This window comes from Phytophthora sojae (genome assembly GCF_000149755.1).
Source record: "Phytophthora sojae unplaced genomic scaffold PHYSOscaffold_2, whole genome shotgun sequence".
In the NCBI taxonomy this organism is placed as follows: domain Eukaryota; phylum Oomycota; class Peronosporomycetes; order Peronosporales; family Peronosporaceae; genus Phytophthora; species Phytophthora sojae.
Genome location: NW_009258116.1, coordinates 9516454 through 9533321, shown reverse-complemented (window position 1 = coordinate 9533321; position 16868 = coordinate 9516454). Strand labels below are relative to the sequence as shown.

The window sequence follows — 16868 nt, the reverse complement described above, 5'->3', positions numbered from 1 at the left end:
TGGAGGGGGTTGTGGCGGTCACCAAGGCGGCCACCACTTATTGGACGCCAAATCGCATCGACCATTGCGACTTGGTAACTAGGTTGCATGTTTTGTATCTTTAGTAGTTCTGTAGTGCATAGTAGTATTTTTGCTGTGTAGTTACGGTAATTCCCACGGAGCTTCCGCGGGAATTCCCAGGTAATCTAGTTCGCAACGTCGATGTGGTAATATGGCGCTCGGATTGTTTATTCCACTTCAAAGTCAAGCGCGAACAATCTTCCAGAGGTTTATTCACCGACACCCATGCAGCTCCTTTCGACACCCGGCATACGCTGCCAGTGGTTGCGTAACACCATCGCCTCTAACAAAGAAAACCCTGCGCCAAGCCAAGCCAACTTGATGTCATTCTGCAATTTGCTTCGCGAGCTTAACATCCCGACTTAGAGCAAGTGCAGTCCACGACTTTCACCGTCATGCCGGTGATCGACAATAAACCTGGCCTTGATTCGGGTGCTGCACTGATGGATCATGGCCCTCAAGCTCTGCACGACCACGTCTCAACGGCCTTCGAGGCTGCAATGGGTCGGTCGCTGCCGCAGATGGAGGTGCGCTTCAGCAACTTCTCCATATCGGCGGATATCGTCGTGGCGGACGAGAACGACACGACACACGAACTGCCGACGCTGTGGAACACGCTCAAGAAGAGGGCCACGAAGATCTCGACGAAGAACGTCGTGCGCAAGGAGATCCTCAAGAGCACGAGTGGCGTGTTCAAGCCGGGCACCATCACGCTCATACTGGGGCAGCCTGGCTCCGGCAAGTCGTCGCTTATGAAGGTGCTCAGCAGCCGCTTCCCCGTCAACAAGAACGTCACAGTCGAAGGCGTCGTCTCGTTCAACGGCGAACAACAGGAGACTGTAGCCAAGCGCCTGCCGCAGTTCGTGTCGTATGTGCCTCAGCGTGACAAGCACTTCCCGCTGCTGACCGTCAAGGAGACGCTCGAGTTTGCGCACGAGTTTTCGGGTCGACAAGTGGTGGCTAACAACGCCGACCAACGATTCACCAATGGGACAACCGAGCAAAACCTTGCTGCGCTGGACTTGTCCAAAGCCTTGTCGGACCACTACCCGGACGTCGTGATCTGCCAACTTGGTCTCGAGAACTGCCAAGATACGGTCGTCGGTGACGCGATGCTGCGCGGAGTTTCGGGTGGAGAGCGGAAGCGCGTCACGACGGGAGAAATGGAGCTTGGCACAAACCCTGTAACCTTCATGGACGAGATCAGCACCGGCTTGGACAGCGCGGCCACGTTCGACATCATCAGCACCCAACGCAGCGTGGCCAAGAAGCTGAACAAGACCGTCGTGATTGCACTGCTGCAGCCAGCGCCGGAAGTTTTTAACCTCTTCGACGACGTGATGATCCTGAACGACGGTGAAGTGATGTACCATGGACCTCGTGACGAAGTTGAGGGGTATTTCTCGTCGATGGGGTTCGTCCGCCCTCCTGGACGTGATGTAGCCGACTTCCTGCTGGATCTTGGTACCAAACAGCAGCGTCAGTACGAGCGCGCGCTTCCGGTTGGCATGACCAACTTCCCTCGAGCGCCGAGTGAATTCGGTACAATTTTCCGGCAGTCGAGCATCCACCAGGAGATGCTTCGTGCACTTGAACAGCCTCTAGGCAATGGCCACAACCTCGACGATATGGATTCGATGCCCGAGTTCCAGCAGTCGTTCTTGAGCAACACGATGACGCTGATGCGGAGGCAGGCGATGCTTACGATGAGGAACACGGCCTTCCTACGAGGTCGAGCGATCATGATCGTCGTCATGGGGCTCATCAACGCCTCGACCTTCTGGAACATCAACCCGACGAACGTCCAAGTGGTGCTGGGGGTTCTGTTCCAGTGCATCCTCTTCTTGGCGCTCGGTCAGGCCTCTCAGATCCCGACGTTCATGGCGGCACGGGACATTTTCTACTAGCAACGCGGCGCGAACTTCTACCGGACTTCGGCCTACGTGTTGTCGTGCTCCGTGGCTCAGCTCCCACTCGCTGTTGGGGAGAGCTTGGTGTTCGGAACTCTGATCTACTGGATGTGCGGCTTCGTGAGCTCGGCTGAAAACTTCATCATCTTCATGGTGCTGATCATTATGACCAACATGGCGTTCGCTGCGTGGTTCTTCTTCGTCACAGCAATCGCGCCGGACATCCACATCTCCAAGCCCATTGCAATGATCTCGGTGGTCTTCTTCATTCTCTTCGCTGGCTTCGTCGTCTCCAAGGACCAGCTACCGGACTTCCTGGTGTTTCTCTACTGGCTGGACCCCATTTCGTGGTGCATGCGGGCGATGGCAGTGAATCAGTACCGGTCCTCGTCGTTCGATGTGTGCGTGTACGAAGGCGTTGACTACTGCGCGCAGTTCGGCATGAGCATGGGCGAGTACTACATGTCGTTGTTCGACGTCCCGTCCGAGACGTTCTGGATCGTATGCGGCGCGATCTTCATGGGTATCGGCTACATCGTCCTCGAGCACAAGAGGTACGAGAGCCCAGAGCACGTCAAACTCTCCAAGAAGAACGCAGCTGCGGATGAGGACAGCTACACATTGCTGGCTACACCCAAGCAAGAGTCTTCACAGACGACACCTTTTGCCAGAAACTCGACGGTTCTCGACGTCAAAGAGCGAGAAAAGAACTTCATCCCCGTGACGCTCGCCTTCCAGGACTTGTGGTATTCTGTACGCTCCCCGACCAACCCGAACGAATCGCTCGACTTGCTCAAAGGCATCAGCGGATTTGCTATGCCAGGCTCCATCACTGCGCTCATGGGCTCTTCTGGCGCTGGGAAGACGACGTTGATGGACGTCATTGCCGGCAGGAAGACGGAGGGCACGATCAAGGGCAAAATCCTGCTGAACGGCTACGAAGCGACCGACTTGGCCATCCGACGATCGACGGGGTACTGCAAACAAATGGACATTCACTCCGAAGCTGCTACGTTCCGAGAAGCGCTGACGTTCAGCTCGTTCCTTCGCCAAGACAGCAGTATCCCGGACAGCAAGAAGTACGACTCGGTCAATGAATGACTGGATCTGCTGGACATGCACGACATTGCGGGCCAGATCATTCGTGGCAGCTCCGTGGAGCAGATGAAGCGCTTGACGATCGGCGTGGAGTTGGCAGCACAGCCCTCTGTGCTCTTCCTGGACGAACCGACGAGCGGCTGGGATGCACGCTCGGCCAAGATGATCATGGACGGTGTTCGCAAGGTGGCCGACAGCGGACGCACCATTGTGTGTACGATTCACCAGCCATCGACAGAGGTCTTCATGTTGTTCGACAGTCTGCTGCTACTGAAGCGCGGCGGCGAGACCGTGTTCTTCGGCGACTTGGGGGCTGATTGCCAGCACTTGGTCGACTACTTCGGACGAATTCCACGCTGCTAGAAGGCTACAATCCAGCCACGTGGATGCTTGAGTGTATCGGAGCTGGAGTCGGTCACACGTCGACCAACGACGTTGACTTTGTGCAGTATTTCAACGAGAGCGAGCAGAAGCGCGTGCTGGACTCGAACTTGACGAAAGAAGGCGTTGCATTCCCGTCGCCTGACGTTCCTGAGATGATTTTCGGTCGGAAGCGAGCGGCGTCGTCCTGGACCCAAGCTCAGTTCCTTGTGCTGTGCTTCATGCGCATGTACTGGCGCACGCCGTCGTACAACATCACTCGGTTCATCATCGCGCTGATATTGAGCGTGCAGTTCGGCTTGGTGTTTGTGGACTCCGAGTACAAGACGTACCAAGGACTCAACGGCGGTGTTGGGATGATCTTCTGCGTTGCGCTCTTCAACGGCCTCGTCTCCTTCAACAGCGTACTCCCCATTGCGTCCGAGGAGCGCGCTTCATTTTATCGAGAACGCTCAGCGCAATGTTACAATGCGCTCTGGTACTTCGTGGGCTCGACCGTGGCGGAGATTCCGTACGGCTTCGCGAGTGGCCTGCTCTTCACGGTGATCTGGTACCCGATGGTGGGCTTCTCGGGCTTGGGCACAGCTATGCTCTACTGGATCAACATGTCGCTCTTCATCTTGGTGCAGACGTACATGGGCCAGCTCTTCGTGTACGCGCTCCCGAGCATGGAGGTGGCGGCGATCATCGGCGTGCTGGTCAACTCGATTTTCATCCTATTCATGGGCTTCAACCCGCCAGCGATCGAGATCCCGAGCGGCTACAAGTGGCTGTACGACATCACTCCGCATCGATACGCTATCGCCGTCATGGGAGCGCTGGTCTTTGCCGACTGCGACGAGTTGCCCACGTGGGATGCCAACACACAGCAGTACAATGGAGTCGGCTCGCAACTCGGCTGTCAACCTGTGACGAATACCCCCGTGAACATCGACCACATCACCGTTAAAGAGTACGTCGAGACGGTGTTCAACCTCAAGCACGACGACATCTGGCGCAACTTCGGCATCGTGTTCGTCTTCATCGCCGTCTTCCGCGTACTCGCGCTGCTGTCACTGCGATTTATCAATCACCAGAAGAGATAAACCCCAGAATTTACTTTGCTCCATTTTCGACTTCGCATTTAGCTAAATGCTGCATAATGCACTTCTTCATCGTGTCTCCCCATGCCATGGAGCTCTCCTGCAATTCCGCCAAGCCTTCCTTCGGGACGTCTAGCTCGGAGTGCGCTAGCTTCAGGCACGTCCACCGCGTACTGACCACGACTTTCTCTCGAGGGTACAGCTCGGATTAAGACCAAGGTGATCGCGTCTCGACGCACGCGCTCCGCTGGGAGATAAGGGTACAACTCGTCAGAATCGACGAAGTCTACCGCTATCATTCCGTAACATTCATCAGGCCCATCGACAAACTCGGAGAAGACGATCGAGTTGGACTCGACGGTTGCCCCGTGTGAAGTGGACGACACGAGACGCAACTGCGAGATGTCGGCAGCTTCGAACTCCGTGTCTTCGCGAACTGTGATGCAGCCAAACAGCTCCGAGACGATGATCTCTGCGTACTGGATCAACTGCATGAACGCGTCGTACACGGCTTTGACGGACGTGGCAGGGAGTGGCGCGTTGTCGAACCGAACGACGGAGAATCCTCCTTCGGGCGACTCGAACCGGTTCTCCTGCGATACGGTCGACTCGGTGTCGAGATCTTGACTCCACGCCGAGACAAGCCGCTTAGCTTCTCGCAATTTTCGCTCCTTCATCGCCATTTGAGTAGCACGACGCTCCAGGCTATCGACTCCCAGTCGAATGAAGTTGCAACGACGACAGGTTTTGCTGCTAAGGTACACAAAGATAGTATTTTTGTTAGATATCTTCGGATTGAACCGACGAAAACTTGCAGTCCTTACCGTGTGCGCTACCAGAATTCCCTGAGCTCCAGCGATCGCCACGCGCTGGCCCTGAATACTTTCATGCAATACCGAATTGGCGGCTTCAGCGTGTCTGATTGTCGTGTTAGCTTCGCCCTGCTCCAGAAGGACCCGGTGCTTGAGTAGTTCGAGATGCTTCTCCAGCATGGCTACCTCCGCCACTAGATCGCTCTTCTGCTGTTTGCGGATGTCGTACGTCGTCCGGCGCTTCTTGGCGAGCGGTACCTTGGCCTGTTTCCTCTTGGAGCGCTTGGGATGGATGGCCTCTCTGGTATCTGAGACTTCGCTGCTGCTGTCCAAACCGCTCGACCCCACGTTTTGACTCTGGCTCAGCAGTTCCACCCACGACGACGCTGCTCCGAGTAGAGGCTCATTTGAAGGTCGTTTTGCCTTGGGAGACATTTTTGAGTGCGTTAAAGCTCGGAAGTGATACTGAGCCGTCCGTAGGAAGCCTTCACTTCACGCCATCGCAAGGTGACCTGCATTCAGGAGACAGCGCTGCCCTTGCTTTGGCCACCCCCTGGTCAACACCACCCGTGATTGTTCGCACGCACACATGGCTACCACAGGGCTCACATGAGGTGAGTGAGGCGAGTTGCACTGAGTATTTTTCACTCTGAGTAGGAGGCATCTCAACTCCCGGACATCGCGTAGTAAGTGAGAGAGGATGTTGCTCTAAGCTTAAGACTCACCATGACCGCGCGTACACTAAAAAATGACAAAGCACGGTTGCTCACTAGCACCACGAAACCCAGAGACTCTCCGAGACCCTCAGACAGTCTCAAGAGAGCTTGTCCAATTCCAAATCTCGGCATCCCCCTAAATTTCAGCTTTCTCACGAAGCTTCTGTTTTAGTCATCGCCCCAGTCCTCTCCCCCGTCTTGCAAAGCGACTAACGTCACAACTGAATAGCCACCGATGGCGCCTCGACCGTCCTTCTCCTTCACCGAAGCGCTGAACGCGACGTCGTCTTCTTCTTCGTCGTCGTGGGAGAACACGCTGCTCCTTCCCGAGTCGTCCGAAGATAGCAGTGGCGCCGACCAGGACCAGGGCCACGATTGGCTGCAGAACAAGCCCCAAACTCAAGACGCTGCTGCTCCTAGCCGCAAACGCAGCAAACCGGAGCTCTGCACCAATGATAAGAAGCGAAAAATGACGTACGACGTCCGTCGCGAGCAGAAGGTGGAGCTGACAGCTCAAGTGGAGAAGCTGCAGAAGCAGCTCGACGAGCTCAAGTACCAGGTGCTCGTGGAGCAGGGGGAAGCGGCCAAGTCCAATGAGCGCGCGGCCGCGGGGAACGTCGTACTGCAGGAAGTTATCCAGGAGCAGCATCTGGAGCTGGCCAGTCTGCAGGCCATGATCGCGGGGCATCAGCAGCAGAATAGTGGCTTGGTCCAGCCAGCTCACACTCTGATTCGGTTGGGGACTGACCGGACGGAGCGCCACAACACGTTGGCAGCTCTCAAGAAGTGCAAGTTGCGCGAGGCCAAGCGGTTCATCACTGCCAGAAGTCAAGGACTGGACCCCAGATCGACGTATAATCAGGAAAACCGCAACAACTCTCCTGGGCAGGACTTTTGCCTCACTATCTTCGAGAACAGAGCGATCCACGGCGCCACCGCGAGGAAGGTCTTCGACGCGTTCATTGACGTCGCTCAGAACGCGGAGATTGTCATCTCGGAGATGTTCGGCAGCATTACCATCCGAGAAGACAACGAAGCGGATACGCGAGACATCTCCCAGATGCGCTTGGTGACGTCGACGTCGAAGGGGACAATGGTGGAGTCCAACACGGTCATGTTCGCCGAGTTCGTGGAAGCCAAAGACGACAGCGAAGAGAGCTGCGGAGTCATCGTAGCCGACTTTGTCGACTCGGACGAGCTTTATCCGTTTAAACCCAAGGAGCGCGCACGACGAGACACAACGACCGTGTTCATGATCCGCTCCTTCATGTTGCCTGTTGCTGATAGTGAGAGCGCTTGCGAGATCAAAGGAAAATCCAAAACTTCGCAGAAGAAGGAGCTTGTGGTTGTCGGTTCCCGGTGGTCGTGCTCCAAAATTCGGCGCAGCGAAATGAATCTGTCCGCGGACGCGATGCGAGAGCTGCAGGAGAGCACCGTCTCGTTCGGGGACACGATGAAGAAGTGTATTCAGCAGCGGCTGGGGAAAAAGCGAGTATTCGAGCCAGCAGGAAACCCACGCACTGCAGCAATGACTCGTAACATTTCTCGGCGTGATAACCATCTTCGTTGATTACCATGTTCTAGATGGAAGCTTGAAAGGGTAAGCACGAAGAAAACTTAAAACCGTGTGTTCGGTTGGTTATGCATTCGTGGCTGCTAAATAAATTTGGATTTTTAGAGCGCTTCGTGAGCACTCGCACGGGTGGGGACGTCCGTCTGTAGGCTCCATGCAAGGTGTCGGTTCGCAAAGCAACTCAACGCTATTGAGGTGCTCAAATACAACTCATTGGGCGAAGCCCCATTATGGCGAGCTTGCTTGCAGTGTTTTCGGCATCCCTGGCGCTACTTTTCTAATCGAAAAAAGCCTAGGGCCTTCAATGCAAAGATTGCACCGAAGGAACCACTGTAGTATGGATAGGCTTTTCGTTTTAGTTTTGTGCTCTCTGCAATCGGAGAAGCCTCCATCGGTAAACCCGAACCGATTTTCCTTCAATTCGGTCGGTCGACCCGGTGTCAAGGTCATGACTCCATGCCGAGACCAACCGCTTGGCTTCTAGAATTTTTTGCTCCTTCATCGCATGAGAGGAGCACGACGCTCCAGCCTATCGACCCCCAGTCGAATGAAGTTGTGCGTGGGGGGCAACAACGACAGGCTTTGCTGGTAAGATAGAGTAAATAATATTAAAAAATAAAAAGGCTTAGATATCTTCAAACACTAAGTCGACTAATTAAATAATAAAAAGGTTCGTTGTTCAGCACCCCCTTCAGCTCAATGGTCTGAGAACGAAAGTTTCGAGACGTTCTCGAACGGCACCACAAAGATTCAAGCGACTCGACCGCCTCCAACCAGTGCCGACAGACCCAGTTGCTTTATGACGTACCAAAGTCGTTCTCCGTTTACAGGATGAGACAGGCTCACTGTGGCCTGAAATAGCCATAATTGATTCGTAAAACTGCCAATACCGAAGGCGTGCGGTAGCGGGTAATAAAAAGAGTCGATGGCCGCGAAGTTCTTCGCAACCGGAACGCATACGGACCGTTGTCCAGCACCGATGCTGAGAAGCCCTGATCGAAGTAATCGATACTTTTCGATGGGTCCAACTCGAATCTGTGCTGGGATCCCACGCCGTCACTATCAAGCGTCCACACGTTAATTATCCACCCGGATCTCAGTCTGATGTGTACACCCGTCTCAAACAGCGAGCCACGATACGGAGCAGCAGGAGAACTGCCTTCCAAGTACGCAAGAGTCTCATCCCTCTTGTCGTCAAATCAACTTTGTCAAGCACTGCACCAGCAACCGCTTAACGAATGCCGTCGGCTCCGCAATTTGGTATTTAGACGGATCGATAGCGTTGGGGACATAGTAGCAAATGCAGTGGTGGACCAAACTGGACTCCATATTTCGAAGGCGGCGCCGCACATCGTCCACCTGATCAAAATTCGCGATGGTTTTCTCAATGAAAGCTTGTCGACCATTGACATACGCTTCGTCGGTGGACAGACATTCACGAGCTACTCCGCCAAAAATATGGTAGCGCTGTTCAATTCGGTCTGCAACCATCACCCTGTCCATTTCAACATCCTCGCGGTTAAAACAGGTATTCATCGTATTCATCTCAAGCTCGAGCTCGTCCGCAGCAGTTTGGAGCTCGTCGAGATCCCACAATGGCATGAACAGCTTCGGACATGCTGGCCACTTCCGGAGAGTGTCAAAGCACCTCTCACTTGGACTCGTGAAGCAGACCATTTGCGCAGCCCGTGGGATCTGATCGGGTGGGCCATCGCACAGGTACAGGAGCTTATCCCCTGCTTCATCCACGGTTTCCAGGATGAGAGCATCCATTGCTGACTGGACATCCTTCACGACGGCCACTGCTTTGCCCTTTTTAAATACGACGACTTGGTCCTTGGTTGACGATCGTTCGGTTTTCGCGAACGAGGCAGTGATGATCGTGATGTCCTCGTTCTCGTAGCTGTAGCGCTCCAAGAAGTACGCGTAGAAGACAGACTTGCCGATCCCTGTGCCAAACACAAGCGGGTTTTAGCACAATCCATTGAGAACAATCGCTTGATTAAGACCCATAGGCCGCCTCACCTGGTGTCCCCGTGACCGTCACCACCTTAGGCCCGTTCTCAACCGGAATTCCTCGCCGCATGCGGCCGCATGAGCCGAAATAAGGACTTGTGATTGGTTAGTGGGGTAGGTGGTCGCATGCGGCCGCATGCAAAAATAGGCGCTCATGTGGCCGCATGCGGCAACTCGCCGCACGAGAGTGAGTAGGGGTTGCACGCCGCAGCACCAATCAGAGCGCTCTTGTTGACTCACCTGCTGGTACAGTACCCTATCAGACAACAGCCGACAAGGCGTCAATTTGACTCCTTGACTGCCAAAGAAGTCAACCTTGTATTTTAGCTTCTACTCGAGGTGTTCGGGCCGCTGGTGCTAGCGGACGCCAACACAAAGGGGGTCCGCTACTCTATCCGGCCTTCATGTACACGATTTCGTGTTATTATTGAGTGCATCGTACAGAACGTGTAATGTTACATCTATTTCGAAGTAGATACATGTTCCAGGTAGTGGAAACTACCTTGAGATGTAGAACCCCCACCGCCGGGAAGCGTGTACTACGTCTACCTGCTCTTTAGCAGGCGTAGACCAACATGCACTAGCGTATCATGCCCTACGAGTTGAAGTAATGTATCAGCCAATATACATGTAGTCATAACATGCATCGGTTGACGGAGTCGTGTGCGTGAGAGTTAAATGTTATCGTGTACCGTGAGATAAAAATTAATAACTGCGACTGCTGCCGACAGTGACCAGCACGTGCATACCATATATATGGGCCAAACAATTCGGCTGCAGTGCCTATGGAGATGATTATTGTTATGCATTCGAGACCTTGCTAACTTTACTTGATTTATGATGACAAACAGCCCATATCCACAGCCAAGTTGGCTGTGGATATGGGCAACCATGACGTTTGGGCTTTCAAGCAAGCTAACGTATACCTCCATGCCCGCACGATATCGGCGAAGGCGTGCTGAGGCGAAAGGCACGGTTAGGTGGCATCAGTAGAGCTTTTTATTTGAGTCAACAGGGGTTTAGCACTAAAATAAAATGTGAGTATGTCGCAAAACTTGTTGTGTTTCTGCATATTGCAAACATCTTCAGCAAAAACCTGGCGCAGACTACAATAAGGAAAGCGATACAAAAAGATCGACTACGCTGGTCAACCAGCAGTGTGAAGAAAAACCGTCCACCAACAGCGATATGGTGGAGCTACTCAATGAGTGGATCGTCAACTTATGCTACAGAAGCTACTTGTAAGTTAACCCCACCAGTATAATGAAGAAATATAAGTGCTTAATCTTTTGCTGCACAAAGCAACATAGATTCCTTTAGCGTAGAGCGCGTGTAGCTTCAAAATCGATGGCCGATTTAGAAATTTTTAACGAGTTTCCGTTTTCATTACAGTTTTTGTGAGTTGCCTTGCATTCTTGCTGTTTGGTTTTAATCTACTGGTACGTCGGATACATATTTAGCATTAATTCACTACAGGCGTACAAGTACTTGTTCATATTTGTTTTCAGTTGGTGTATGAGCTAGCATCGAGAAATACGAGTCTTCGGCAAAACTCATCATACTTCGCGTTGCTGCTTTTGGTATGTTTTGAGTTCGAATTGGCCGATGTCATCTGGAAGCTCATGCGGGAGGGCGCACAATGCGGCCGGTTGAGAACACACACTGGTAAGAGGGCTGTCGTGTAGGAACACGCACTAAATTATATATTGGCACACTTTCCCCACCAACAACACCCACCAAGTCCCGATGACTCAATGGGCTACAAAACGTGGAGGTGTATGCTGAAGATGTGGAGTGAATTGAGCTGTCGATGATATACCCTTTCTCCAGCGCAACAATCGTCTTTGCCAACAACTTGCGCTTTGAGCCTTCTACCACAAATCATATCACAAGTAAGCTTGTATACATGACGGACGCGTGGATTGTTGCCTTCACAAGTGAGATTTGCCCACGGCACAGTCCCACGTGCACAAACAGCTTCTCGCTGGAAGCTGCAAACATCAGTCGAAGTGTTGGTGAGCTGGTCATCAAAACCAGCAACAGTTTATCTCTATACAGAAAAGACCGAGCTGTACGTGTTCTCAGCCTGAAAATATAAGCATTCATCTTGATTTCATTATACATTTACAGACTGTTCATCTTGCGTTGATCTTGTTGGACCTGTTTCGGCTCGACGACGCTGAATGAACAAATTGGACGTCTTCCTTAGGTTTCCTTTGGCTGAGAATAGGTTTTCGCGCAAGTAAAATTTGTGGTACTACTCTCAACAAGTCCAAGTGTGCTGTTGGCAGAAGTACGGCTTCGCAGCAGTTGTATGGACAATTTGACAGAGGCTCACGCCGTGGAGCGTACAGTGGTCGGTGACAACTGTTGGAAACCGATCTTCCCATCGACATACCACACAATGCCTTCTCCGCTTCTTGTCTCCAAAAATCTGCTTCGAGTTGAGAGCAACGCACGATTTTTGAGGGCTGGACATGGTTGAAGGTTCCACGCCCCCACAATGCCACATAGCAGAAGCCTCCACTGCGGCCGCAACCCCAGACTCTCCTCGGGCGGAGTAGAACATTCTTCTGTCACTAGGTGCCTCCATCCATTTCCCTGAAATTAGCTCCTCCGCGAGCTCTGCAACAAATGAACGGTGCGGATCACGATCTCTCGTCACGTTAATAGTTAACTTTCTGGTCATGTAGGCATTGACTCTGGCAATATCCACAAAAGCCATCCCCAGCTTCTTATATCATTTCTTGAAAGTGTGACCGTCGGCCAAAGAGAACCGTTCACGTAGTTGGTCCAGCCTATCAACACCTTGCATATTGGTGTTGTACTCTGACACACACAGTGGAGCAGGGAATGGCTGCAGTTGACTGCCGACTCTCCTTGTTAAGGCCGTTTCCGAAGACTTGTCTGCGTTCGACACCATCTTCACCACCGCACTATCATACCTCGCCACAGCAACCATCTCATGCGCCACTGAAACAGCTTGGCGATACTGCCCGCGACGACACTCCTCCTTCTTCAAAACGACATGATGCGGAAAATGCAGGCTATTCCCACGTATAGTCCCTCTGCCATAAAGGCCCTTCACTCGCAGAGCTGCCAAAAGTTGCACGGACATGTAGTAGTTGTCGGCATTTATCACGCGATTGGTAAGATAAAGTGGCCTCACCACTTCCATAACCTGGCTTCGGACAGTTGATAACTCGTCCAGTTGTTGTCTTAGTGCTTCGATTGTCTCCTTAGATACAACGCCTTGCAGCCGATCGGATAAGTCGCTCGCACAGTGCACTCGAAAGTTGATGGCTATCCACGAGTGGCACAACAAAGGTATAAACTCGAAAGTGGTATTTACCACCAGGCTTCATGGGGTTGAACATTATCAATCTCCGCCCGTACTTGGTTTTGGAGGCGACGCTCGCCTCATCCAGCGAGACATCTCTTCCGACCTCTACGTACTTCCCTTCTGTGATTTTCAGCATATTAAGAAGCGGGCGAATTCTCCTGACAGGGTCCACTGGCTGCGGTGGGGCCGGCGCAGTAGCAGTATTCTGAGATCGTCGCGAAGCTTTTGAGAATTCGATGCCGAGGTAGGAACGGAAGAATTTTCAGTAGGTTGGGTTGAGTTACTCGTCGTCGTAGCATCTTCCGACAACAGCTCATCAATATCAATAGCATCAGGATCGGCGCGAGTCTCAGCTGTATCCCCACTACTTGCCACCGCGGTACTTGAGCCGCTATCAGCACTCGCTGCACGAGCAGCTTTTGGCACGTGCCTGAAACAGAAATGCTGGTGCAACAGCTTGAAGCGGCTCAGTGCCATCACCTTGTCCAGACCTGTGTGGTTGCCCCCCACGATGCAATCTTCTATTTGCCTTCCCCAATAATTGGCGTATTCGCCCTTGACCACCAGTTTCATAAAGAAAAGAATTCCAAGGAAAGTCATCAATTCTTGTAGGGTGAACGGTGTGTTGGTGCTGAGCTTCTTCTCCAACTCATGCGCACGCATCGCCTTGTTCGTCTGGTGCAGAACTTCAACCCAGTAGTAGACAGGAATATAGGCAAAGAAACTCGACGATGCCGAATGTTCAAACAAATGGCGGAAATGAGGGCGAACTCTCGTCTTGACATTGCCATCCGGATGCTGGTATAAGTCTGAAGGACCATTGATCTGTGCAGTAGGATCGAACTTCATGTTGGTGATACTTTCGACTTTGGGCAATGAAGATGGAAGAATTACCTCTGGATCATATCGCTCGAAACGCTCCTCCACTTCTTCCAAATCGCTGTCGTCCTCAACAATACCAGATTCGGTGCTGTCTGGTTAACAAAGGGACTTCCAGGCCGGCTTAGACGGCGATGCCATCACATTTTTATAGTTCTCCATGCCACGCTGAACGACACTCATGCTTATCCACTTATCGGCCTTCTGGAACTGCGTGTCAACCCAATGAATCTGAAACAGCGCTTTCTTCTTATCAAACCTAGAGACTCGGCCAACAATGTAAGCACTTCCTGCATCTTCGAATATTCGGCCTGATAGCCAGGACTCTTTGGCAGGCGAGTACGCCACAAGCTTCTCGACAAACAGCTGAGGCATTGCTGCGGCACTGGGCGAAGCTGAATCGCGCGTACTACTAGTCTCCGTCACGACAGCAGGGGCAAAAGTAGCGTCCGATGTAGTATGGCCGATCATTGCACTACTGCCAACCGCACCGCCAGCTCCACTGGGCGTCGTACTCTCCATCGCTGATGCTAAGCTCCGCTGTCGCTTGCGAGGCTGCTTCTTTCGCGCTGGAGATGAAACCTTGCGTTTAGAAGGTGCCTTCTGCTGTTTATGCTGTAGTTGACCCACGTCCTCGCCGAGGCTCCGTCAGCGCTTGCGCTTCACTCGAACGATAATTCGACGGTTGAATCCTTGCCAAAGCTTCATGCTGAGTCTGACCACGGCTATCACTCAGGACCTGCTGGAAGCGCGGTTCTTGTCTTGTGTCCGTTGCTTGAGTTCCTGCTCCAGCAACGGGTGGAGGCTGTTCATCACCCGCTTGAACACGCTGCTGAATAAAACCCTCCATGCTTTACGATCCCTGCTGCCAGAAGAATCGTTATGGTGCGCAGCCTCTTCTTGTCACTGCGGCACGAAAGCCAACGCCGATCCATTCAGGCCATAATTTGAATACTCAGTTGAAGATAGTTTCCCATGTTTTGTTTCGATACTGAAATCAAGATGTGTGCACCGGTATCTAGCGGATGCATCTAAAATGAAGGATGTCTGAACAAGGCCACCACGACGTCTGCGTCTACTCCAACGACTTTCAACTGCGCGAACAAATCGACTTCAGCTGACAGACCACGCGCCAGAAGCCCGCGCCCAGCTGATCAAGGGTATCGAGAACACCCGCAGTCCAAAGGTAAACAACTCAGCTACGTGGATGCTGGAGTATACCAGCCCTCTTGCTACCAGTAGAGCGGCAGACAGCATGGGCTTCATGAGTTTTGCTGCGAGGCTGCAGGTGGGTTTGGGAATGAAGACGTGACGTTGCCGTCGGCTGTACACCCAGGACTGGTTTTCAGCACGAAGCTCGATGCAGCTCAGCGACGCAGACGGAGTTCCCGGTCCACATGCACGGCATGTACTGGTGCGCGCCAACATACAACCGACTCGATTGGGTTTTGGTACGCAGGCCTGAACTTGGTAGTTGACATGATCTTCATGGCGTCGCTGTGTCCAACCCAATGGTGCTCCCCGAGCGTGCCGCCGCTGACCTCGTTCCAGACTAATCAGTCGATCTCCGGCGTGGGGAAGTGGGCGCGGTGGCGAGCTCCGGTTATGCAAACGCTTTGACGGCGCACAGATGCGGCTTCCTGAAGAAAATCTGCTTCTTTGGGCAAGCGGGTGCCTTCTTTTCATGAGTATCGATCTCGAATAGACTATCATCCGAATCACTCGCACAACCACTGCTAGCAGCACTCTCATCACTGCTAACATTTCCAGTGCCACCAAACAAAAAATCATCATGACCGGAAAGCTCGTTCACGTTGTGTGCCGCACCTGCACCTTTCCTACGAGCGATTGGCACTTCACCAGGGACGCTTTCATCAACGCTGTGATCCCCGTTCTCGTCACTGTCATCTACTCGGGCATTTTGCGCGGCATTACCACCACTTCTTGCTGCACGAACTCGGTCTTTTCTCCCATGACCGCCCTTGTTAGCGCCGCTGTCCGATTTATCTCGATCGCCGTCCGTGTTAGCGCCTCTTATGTCCAATTTAGGGGCTCCTTTGTCTGATTTTGATCCATCACAGCCCGAATTAGCTCCGTCGCTGTACGAGTTAGCTCCGTCGCCGTCACCACCACTCGAATTAACTCCACCACTTTCCGCATTACCTCCACCGCCGTCCGCATTAGCTCCACTATCGTCTGAATTACCTCCACCGCCGCCCGAATTAGCTCCACCACCGTCCGAATTAGCTCCGTCGCCGTCACCACCGCTCGAATTAACTCCACCACCGTCCAGATTAGCTCTATCGCCGTCAACTCCGTCCAAATTAGCTCCACCATCGCCCGAATTAGCTCCATCGCCGCCAGAATGGGTTTTAACTCCGCCAGGTACTTCGCCATCTTGGGAATCCAACTGTTTGGAGTAGTACTTAATAAAGCGATCAACCCATGATTTCTGGCCACTGAGTTCCGGAAAATCTCTCATGAAATTATCAATGTTCTGGCAGTAAAACAGCATATCCCCAAAACGGCACTTGCCTTCCTCGCGCAAGCTAACGAAGTAATCAACAACTCGGTCTTCGTACGGTTTTAGCTTGCGACGCGGACCCGGGCCATTTCCTTTCTTCCGCTTCCGCTTAGAGCCCTCAATGCTGTCCAAACGGTGCCAATAAAGCTTTTTCCATCCGCGGAGCGTCGGCTCCTTCACTTTAAGCCGTCGTGATGCCTCGTGGATGTCCCATGACGGGTTGTCTCTCCACTCCTTCAGTAGCTCAATCTTCTCTTGCTCCGTCCGATTGACGCACTTGCGTTTGCTCATCTTGAGCCCGCTTTTCAAGCCAGACGCAAAGTGAGCTCGTAAAGGAGATCGCTAGGGGGTGGTCTCTGTGCCACACATTTTGAGAATCAGGTTGGCTCAGAATCTGACTCAGATGCAAATCCCATATTAACTCGCACAGATAATGTAAAACTGGCCTTGTTTCATATTATCTCGCGCGAGATA

General features: G+C 52.7%; 6 protein-coding genes across 6 annotated transcripts; 3 read left to right on the top strand and 3 right to left on the bottom strand.

Moving 5' to 3' along the window:
• Positions 1 to 455: 455 nt before the first annotated feature.
• PHYSODRAFT_326768 (hypothetical protein) lies at positions 456 to 4534 on the top strand (the record flags this gene model as incomplete). Its single annotated transcript, XM_009522782.1, has 4 exons — positions 456 to 1880; positions 1968 to 3059; positions 3108 to 3398; positions 3464 to 4534. 4 exons carry the CDS (start codon positions 456 to 458, stop codon positions 4532 to 4534), a joined length of 3879 nt encoding a protein of 1292 aa, XP_009521077.1.
• A 38-nt stretch (positions 4535 to 4572) lies between these two features.
• Positions 4573 to 5778, bottom strand: PHYSODRAFT_312096 (hypothetical protein; the record flags this gene model as incomplete). Its single annotated transcript, XM_009522781.1, has 1 exon — positions 4573 to 5778. The coding sequence occupies one exon, from the start codon at positions 5776 to 5778 to the stop codon at positions 4573 to 4575; it is 1206 nt and encodes a 401-aa protein (XP_009521076.1).
• Positions 5779 to 6294: 516 nt separating this feature from the next.
• On the top strand, positions 6295 to 7629 carry PHYSODRAFT_312095 (hypothetical protein; the record flags this gene model as incomplete). The annotated part of the gene is made up of 1 exon (XM_009522780.1): positions 6295 to 7629. One exon carries the CDS (start codon positions 6295 to 6297, stop codon positions 7627 to 7629), a length of 1335 nt encoding a protein of 444 aa, XP_009521075.1.
• A 1197-nt stretch (positions 7630 to 8826) lies between these two features.
• PHYSODRAFT_326765 (hypothetical protein) lies at positions 8827 to 9718 on the bottom strand (the record flags this gene model as incomplete). Its single annotated transcript, XM_009522779.1, has 2 exons — positions 8827 to 9581; positions 9658 to 9718. 2 exons carry the CDS (start codon positions 9716 to 9718, stop codon positions 8827 to 8829), a joined length of 816 nt encoding a protein of 271 aa, XP_009521074.1.
• Positions 9719 to 11446: 1728 nt separating this feature from the next.
• On the top strand, positions 11447 to 11617 carry PHYSODRAFT_416463 (hypothetical protein; the record flags this gene model as incomplete). Its single annotated transcript, XM_009522778.1, has 1 exon — positions 11447 to 11617. A coding segment is annotated over one exon (171 nt), but the record flags the coding sequence as incomplete, so codon positions are not given.
• Positions 11618 to 15473: 3856 nt separating this feature from the next.
• Positions 15474 to 16685, bottom strand: PHYSODRAFT_326763 (hypothetical protein; the record flags this gene model as incomplete). The annotated part of the gene is made up of 1 exon (XM_009522777.1): positions 15474 to 16685. The coding sequence occupies one exon, from the start codon at positions 16683 to 16685 to the stop codon at positions 15474 to 15476; it is 1212 nt and encodes a 403-aa protein (XP_009521072.1).
• Between the last annotated feature and the right edge of the window lie 183 nt (positions 16686 to 16868).